This window comes from Micromesistius poutassou (genome assembly GCF_964030765.1).
Source record: "Micromesistius poutassou genome assembly, chromosome: 7".
Lineage (NCBI taxonomy): Eukaryota > Metazoa > Chordata > Actinopteri > Gadiformes > Gadidae > Micromesistius > Micromesistius poutassou.
In genome coordinates this window covers 18,548,550-18,556,961 of record NC_140277.1, presented here as the reverse complement: position 1 = coordinate 18,556,961, position 8,412 = coordinate 18,548,550, and the positions used below count along the sequence as shown (strand labels likewise).

General features: G+C 50.7%; 2 protein-coding genes and 1 pseudogene across 5 annotated transcripts in view; 1 reads left to right on the top strand and 2 right to left on the bottom strand.

Annotated features, from left to right (window-relative positions):
• Window positions 1–8,412, bottom strand: part of LOC311350681 (NLR family CARD domain-containing protein 3-like) — a 240,816-nt gene that overhangs the window by 218,736 nt on the left and 13,668 nt on the right. The window lies entirely within an intron of this gene.
• Window positions 1,629–4,224, bottom strand: LOC311350081 (uncharacterized protein; the record flags this gene model as incomplete). Its single annotated transcript, XM_084470117.1, has 5 exons — window positions 4,090–4,224; window positions 3,364–3,468; window positions 3,045–3,161; window positions 2,668–2,799; window positions 1,629–1,716 (listed from the first exon to the last, which is right to left on the bottom strand). The coding sequence occupies exons 1-5, from the start codon at window positions 4,134–4,136 to the stop codon at window positions 1,629–1,631; spliced, it is 489 nt and encodes a 162-aa protein (XP_084326243.1). The 5' UTR covers window positions 4,137–4,224.
• LOC311350080 (sprouty-related, EVH1 domain-containing protein 2-like) lies at window positions 4,470–6,073 on the top strand (annotated as a pseudogene). Its single transcript has 2 exons — window positions 4,470–4,516; window positions 5,101–6,073. The product of its transcript is annotated as a sprouty-related, EVH1 domain-containing protein 2-like (transcript).

Below are 8,412 nucleotides of genomic sequence, written 5' to 3'. Positions count from 1 at the left end.
CTTTAAGTTCAGGAGGACGCTTCATAGAGCGGTCACTCTTCATGGAGACACAGCTGGGTCCAGGGGAGTCTGCTCTCTCCTGCTGCTCTGGGCTTCAACACAACACACACACACACACACACACACACACACACGCACAGCTTTTACTCAGACTAATGATGGTGTCATGAAGAATCACGGCTAAACTCTGAGATGGACAGCCACAGACAGCTAGAGAACTGCTCTGATTCATAGATCTGAATTCTGGAGAAACGACACTGCATCAACAGAGTTTGAAGGTCCTCAACTATTGAGTTAGACTTGTTGTATCTGATCAGTAGAGTCTGGTTACAACCAACTGGTCTGTTTTCATCGTCTGTTTGAAACTCCTACCTGTCCTCTCTGGAGGGGCGTCCGTCTTTAAGGTCAGGAGGTTCACCCATAGAGCGGTCACTCTTCGGGGGGGTCTGCTCGCAGGGTCCAGGGGGGTCTGCTGTCTGCTGCTGGACTTTTTTGGATCTTTTTTTGCTGAGATTTAAATGTTTTATTGTTTTTCAACAGACGTAAATAATCAGAGGACATTAAGTGTGATTGACAGCTTCAACCAAAATTAAAGACACACATGCCTTATATGTACGCACACACCACATGGCATAAACAAAAGTCAATGCATAAAGCATAAAAGATATTACGACATTGGATCTTGCAACAACAATGGAAATACGAAAAATTAAAAGAAAGAAAGAAAGAAAGTCTGGTGGCCTGAGTAAATTATTACATTATTTGTTTACAATATGATTGATGTATAGCATATAGTCGTCATACTTAAACTCAAACGCTGGATGTAATGGATTCATGAGAAGTCATATTCAATTATTTATGCAGACTTATTCTCATTCTCACATATTCTCACATTGTCACTTTTGACTTCACCACGGTATAACGTACATCAACTGCAACGTCTTTATCTCAGAAATAGACGATAGATGCACTGATACCTGATTATTTTCAAATGTATTCATTTCATCTATGGACAGGAAGTACTCATCCCGCAAAATTCATATTCAAATGATTTTCTTAGACATAATAATCATCTCGCATTTCATGTTCAAAGGATTTCACTTGAATTATGAATAAAAGCTTTTAATGATAAGGCTCTTGGAGACTGGAACAACCTACCAACTCCTTTATAACATTTGAATATCATAGGAGTTATATTTAAAAGTTCTCTTATCACTCACACTGCTCCTAACTCCTGCTCTTAACGGTCTAACTATTCACTGTTGTTATACCACGGGTGTGTGTGTTTGTTTTGGTCCCTTCATAATTAGTCTAATTGTAACCATGTCTGCTCTTTGTTGCATATTGTATCTCATGTTGTGTTTTTTGTCAGGACCCCCTCGAAAACGAGATGGTACGTCTCGAGGGGTTCCATCCTGAAAATAAAACGTTCATGAGCTGGAACCGTCCTTCTGGCTGTGTGTTCATGTGTAAATAGGTTCTCCTCTCCCCTCCATGGAGCGTTCTAGTAGAGGAAGGTTCTCAGGAGGCCAGCTGGCCTAAGGAAGAGTTCCATGTAGAGTCTGGGCTGCAGACCCAGCCCTCCACCCCCTGACTTTAGTTTACATCCCAACATGACCAGTGGCTCATCAACCTGCTGCTAGATGGTAAAGTGTGGAGGGGTCCTCTGATGTATACAGTCCAGTGGAGGAGGGACTCTCCTGACCCAGGATGGTTCTGGAGGGTAGAAACAGCCTTCCAGAACATTGGAACATTGTTCTCTCCCAGAAGATATGACCTAATGCAGTGGTTCTCAACCTTTTTTCAGTGATGTACCCCCTGTGAAATATTAGTCAGCCAAGTACCCCCTAACCAGCGCAAAGCATTTTTGGTTTGGCCTTCTTTGCCACTTGTCCCTCCGTGTTTTCAAAAGAATTGCTGCTACGCTTCAACCACGACTCCATCGTTGATCCAAGTGATTGACAGGTGATGCCAGGTGGCATATGACAGGTTGGGTCGAACCATCCTGGTATGGGGGAGACTCTGGGTTTTAAGGATAATGAAATCGAATAGCCTACAGAATATAAAATTCATTTTATGAACTTATACTTAGATTTTCCTGAAATATCTATTCAATAATTATTTTTAAAGGATTTCTGCATGGATGCTACTTTTTAAATATATGTATATTTTAAAATCTCTCCCCTGGAGTGCCTTCACTGACCTAGTGTAGCAACGTTCTGGTGCAGTAGCTCAGGAGGTAGAGAGACCCTGGCTCCTCCTAGAGTGTCGCGGTGTCCCTGGGCAAGACGGCCCACCCTAACTGCTCTCCACGAGCTGGTTGTGGCCTTGCATGTCGTTGACGTATGAATGAATGTATGAACGGGTGAATGTTGGCAATAATTGTAAAGCGCTCTGAGTGGCCACTGGTTAGCAAAGCGCTGTATTAACGCAGTCCATTTACCATTTAGCATCTGGTGGCCCCTCCAACAATCAAGGGGTCTAACAACCTGCTCCATCTAGCTTGGACCGGTCCAGTACACATGATTTAGGGTTTTAACCTGAATCATCCTGATCAGACTTCTCTTCACATGTTATTCCCATTACTGAGAATTCTTAGCCACTCAGCAGTGATATATCGTGACACCTTTATTAGTCTGACATCTGAGATGGACAACAGTCACAGACAGTGAGAGATCCTCTTCTTTCCTCTTAGCTTCAATCCAGCTGCGAACTTTCTGGGACAGTGGGAGAGTGGTTTTGGAGGTAGGACCCCCCTCCTCTCTCTCCTCATCCATAGTAGACCGGAGACCAGTAGTCCTACACAAACACAACATAAACACCGGCAGGAAAAGTGCTTCACAGCTCGACATTCAAAGCCGTCTATTTGTAATATCATCGAAATAGTTTGTGATGCTCAGTGAACGAAGAGTGTGATGCTATCACCAAATGTCCAGTATTTACAACAAGACTATTCTGGAAGGAATCGGTCCTGCTTTCAGGCGCTATTGCACGAGCACACACACTGCAAGTGGTCTGTTTCATCGTCTGTTTGAAACTCCTACCTCTCCTCTCTGGAGGGGCGTCCATCTTTAAAGTTAACAGGTAGACCCATAGAGTGGTCACTCTTCATGGAGACACAGCTGGGTCCAGGGGAGTCTGCTCTCTGCTGCTGCCCTGGGCTTCAACACAACACACACACACACACACACACACACACACACACACACACACACACACACACACACACACACACATACACACACACACACACACACACACACACACACAGCTTTTACTCAGACTAATGATGATATCATGATGTTTCACTGCTGAGCTCTGAGATGGACAACAGTCACAGACAGTGAGAGATCCTCTTCTTACCTCTTAGCTTTGCTCTGGCGGCCATGTTTCCCAGACCGAGTGGTCTTAGAGGTAGGACCCCCCTCCTCTCTCTCCTCATCCATAGTAGACCGGAGACCTGTAGTCCTACACAAACACAACATGTTGTTTTTCTACGGTCACTCAGCGTTCATTAAGGTGAGTAAGACGGTTCTATCAGGACCTGTGGAGGGAAGGTGAGCCAGCAGCAGACACACACTGAGAGGAGGTTTCTAACTTGACCTCACACTGCTGTACACCAGAGTGGCCACCAGGGGGCGCTCGGGAGCCAAACATAGAGTGGCTCAGTCCCGCCCACCTCATGCGTCATGCCTCTACCATAAAAACTGAACAAGTTGACTGGTGGTCATCAGAGCTATCTTTAAAATGTTGAGATTTCGATCTATTTCTGACGCTATTTACACTTCTGGTGCGTTTAGTAACAAGAACTAGTTAGCTAGCAATATGTTATGGAGAATGGCTCTTATTAATTATACCAAATGGTTTTCAACATATTTGCAATCGGCCACAAGAATGACCAAATGGTAGGTCGAATAGAAAACGTTTCAAAACCCATTTTATAAACTTCAACATCATAGGTTTATATCCTATGAAGTATTATGTTTGGTTTGTAAACTAGACAGACACACACACACACACACACACACACACACACACACACACACACACAAACACACACATATTCATATGAAGTTTAAAATACTTTACCTTATGTTTTCGGTTGTTGGTGTTGTGGTATGAAAAGATGAAAGCATCCAGGTGTCCTGTCCTCCTGTGGGAGGCTGCAGGTCAACTGAGGAGACTTCAAACCTCTGAGCTGAACTCCTTCATGATGCTGGCTGAAGGCCAGCCGCTTCAAAGGTCAAAGGCTTCATAGCAGGTCGGGCTCCTTAGAGGATCGGGTTCAGCTGATACCTGTACACATGACGTGTTGTACCAAAGTACACAGAAATACACTAAAACACACATCAATGATTGACTAACGATATGAAATAATACATGGAGACAGAACCAACCTTTTAGCATTTTAGTATATGATAAGATAACTGACTCATAAAACAGTAAAGTAAAAGAAAACTGGCAGCAGAATGGTGGACCCCCAGCAGCTCCCCCCCCTCACACATCAGGGCAGGTGGTGAGGAAGGCCCGGGGCGTTGAGCAGCTCTGACCGGCCCCTCTGGGAGGGACCTGCTCTCCTACCATCGGCTCGGAGGTCCAGGCTGCCCGGGGTCAGGTGCAGTAGGTAGACGTGTTCCTATGGTCCTAGTGCAGTTAATGCACTTAACAAGGGTTAAACCTCGCCGGCACGTTCAAACAGCACTAACGCGCTTTATCTTTTTTTTAAGGAGTTAATCGGAGTAGACTTTTATTAACGAACGGTGGTGTTTTATTTTATCGGTTGTATTTGGTCACGTTGTTTTGTCTCTTGTCTTTTTATATGTTGTGTATTTGTGTCTCATTGTGTATGGACCTCTGAAGAATAAGTCCCGCCTCCGCCTACGGGAAATAACACGGGGTTTATGAATGATCGTACATAACAGACTCTGTAGGTGGTGGAGAAGTAAAAGCTGCGTCACGTTTTGAACTACACACTTTGTCCATCTAGTTTCGACTGGCTTTTTGGATTGTCGATTATTAATGCTACTTTAACAGCACCGAAAATCCAAAAACCCAGTCGAAGCTAGATGGGAAAAGTGTGTAGTTCAAAACATGATGCAGCTGGGAGTCCGGTCCAGAGCGGAGCTGGGAGTCCGGTCCAGAGCGGGGCTGGGAGTCCGGTCCAGAGCGGAGCTGGGAGTCCGGTCCAGAGCGGGGCTGGGAGTCCGGTCCAGAGCGGGCGTGGCGGACCGGCTACGAGGACTACCGCCACGCCGCCGTGCGCGACCACTTCCTGCACAGCGACCCGTCCTCCTCCTACGTGCACTTCTCCAAGACGGACGGCCCCAAGCACGAGTACTCCTACCCCCTGGCCCCGCCCCCCGACGGCCCCGTGGGCCCCCGGCCACGCCCGTCACGGGGGCTTCTCGGGCCACGCCCAGAACCTTCTCGTGGTCTCCGCCCAGCCACGCCCCTTCCTCCCCAGCTCCTCCCCCTCTGACGAGGACGGCGGCGGCGGCGGGATGAAGGGCAGGAAGGCGGGCCGCTCCGGGCGCGCTCAGTGCGAACACTGCGGCGAGACGTTCTACCCCTCGGCCAATCGGAGGGGCCGGTGCCAGGACGCGCCGGACGCGGTGGGTGGCGGCGTGCGGCGGGTCAGCTGCATGTGGCCGACAGCATGCTGCACCACCGCATGACGGACCCCGAGGGGGACTTCTCGGACCCCTGCTCCTGCGGGGGCGGGGGTGGGGCCCGGCGGGGGCCGCGCTGGCTGGCCCTGGGGGCCCTGTCCCTGGTGGCGCCCTGCCTGTGTCTCTACCCCCCCCTCCATGCCTGCCACCGCGCCGCCCTGGCGTGGGGCTGCTGTGGGGGGCGCCACAAGGCGGCCAGCTGACCCCCCCCCCCCCCCCCCCCCCTGGTTTACAGTCTGGCCTCCAGCGGGGAAGCGGACGGACACGCGGACGCCACAACAAGACAAAAGGAAAAGCTGTTTCTGTTGTCGTTGTGTTTTACAGATAAGCTAGCGCCGGGTCAGACATCAGAACGCTGACTCCTCCCCCCCGTCCAACCAGAGGACGGTGTGTGTGTGTGTGTGTGTGTGTGTGTGTGTGTGTGTGGACAGTTATATAATTAAATCAAATGAAACAAATGTTTTACATCAGAATGGAACTGAGAAATATACAGAAGATACAAATATGAGTAGAGTGAGAGGGAGTGAGCTAGGGTAAAGGCCCTCTCTCTCTCTCTCTCTCTCTCTCTCTCTCTCTCTCTCTCTCTCTCTCTCTCTCTCTCTCTCTCTCTCTCTCTCTCTCAGAGAGAGAGTGGTGTGTGGTGGTGTGTGGTGGTGGACGAGGGCGCCCTCCAGAGGAGCCGGTGGGAACTGGCGTCTCGCGACACCATCAGAGAGACCACCCGACCCTGTCCTCGGTGCAGGGTCCCGGTGGAGAAGAACGGTAACGCAACGCGACGCGACGCAACGCGACGCGACGCGACGCGACGCGACGCAACGCGACGCAACGCGACGCAACGCGACGCGACTCGACTCATAAAGTGTGTGTGTGTTCCAGGAGGTTGTGTGCACATGGTGTGTCCCAGGGCGCAGTGTTCCAGTGAGTGGTGCTGGGTCTGCTCGGTGCCCTGGAACAGAGACTGCATGGCCAACCATTGGTTTGGGTGAAACATTAGGACACGCCCACAAGTCAACCACCTCTCAGAAGAGAAGACACGCCCCCCCAACGATGATCAGACACGCCTCCGGCTGTGGAAGGACACGTCTTCAACTGTGACAGGACACGCCTCCGACACTGACAGGACACGCCTCCGACACTGACAGGACACGCCTCCGACACTGACAGGACACGCCTCCGACACTGACAGGACACGCCTCCAACACTGACAGGACACGCCTCCGACACTGACAGGACACGCCTCCGACACTGACAGGACACGCCTCCAACACTGACAGGACACGCCTCCGACACTGACAGGACACGCCTCCAACACTGACAGGACACGCCCCCTACAGACCCATCCAGGGTCCTGTGTTCCAGGCCGTGTTCCAGGCTTTGTTCAGGGTCCTGTTCCAGGCTGTGTTCCAGGTCCTGGTCCAGGCTGTGTTCCAGGTCCTGTTCCAGGCCCTGTTCCAGGCTGTGTTCCAGGTCCTGTTCCAGGCCGTGTTCAGGGTCCTGTTCCAGGCTGGGTTCCAGGTCCTGTTCCAGGTCCTGTTCCAGGCTGTGTTCAGGGTCCTGTTCCAGGTCCTGTTCCAGGCTGTGTTCCAGGTCCTGTTCCAGGCTGTGTTCCAGGTCCTGGTCCAGGCTGTGTTCCAGGTCCTGTTCCAGGCCCTGTTCCAGGCCGTGTTCCAGGCTGTGTTCCAGGTCCTGTTCCAGGCCGTGTTCCAGGCTGTGTTCCAGGTCCTGTTCCAGGCCGTGTTCAGGGTCCTGTTCCAGGCTGGGTTCCAGGTCCTGTTCCAGGTCCTGTTCCAGGCTGTGTTCCAGGCTGTGTTCCAGGTCCTGTTCCAGGCTGTGTTCAGGGTCCTGTTCCAGGTCCTGTTCCAGGCTGTGTTCCAGGTCCTGTTCCAGGCCCTGTTCCAGGCCGTGTTCCAGGCTGTGTTCCAGGTCCTGTTCCAGGCTGTGTTCAGGGTCCTGTTCCAGGTCCTGTTCCAGGCTGTGTTCCAGGTCCTGTTCCAGGTCCTGTTCCAGGCTGTGTTCAGGGTCCTGTTCCAGGTCCTGTTCCAGGCCGTGTTCCAGGCTGTGTTCCAGGTCCTGTTCCAGGCTGTGTTCAGGGTCCTGTTCCAGGTCCTGTTCCAGGCTGTGTTCCAGGTCCTGTTCCAGGTCCTGTTCCAGGCTGTGTTCCAGGTCCTGTTCCAGGCCCTGTTCCAGGCCGTGTTCCAGGCTGTGTTCCAGGTCCTGTTCCAGGCTGTGTTCCAGGCTGTGTTCCAGGTCCTGTTCCAGGCTGTGTTCCAGGTCCTGTTCCAGGCTGTGTTCCAGGTCCTGTTCCAGGTCCTGTTCCAGGCTGTGTTCCAGGCCCTGTTCCAGGCCGTGTTCAGGGTCTAACCGGGGTTTTAAAACTAGCTTCAGAGCAGTGAATAAGATAATCGTTTATCTTCAATGTGACTCTTTTTGGTGTTCAAACATATATAGAAACATACAATCTTACGACGTGGGGATCATTAAGTTAAGGAGTTAATTCCCGTGACATGAGTGTGTGTACAACCTAGTGCCTAGTGGTCTACCTAGGGACTCAACTCGGACTCGACTTGATCAACAGGGACTCAACTCGGACTCGACTTGATCAACAGGGACTCAACTCGGACTCGACTCGTGTGAGCAGTGGACTCGACTTGAACACTGGAGACTGGAACCAGACTTGGAGTCAAGGCACAGTGACTTGACTACAACACTGATATGCGTTGATGAATAAAAGTTGAGATTGTTA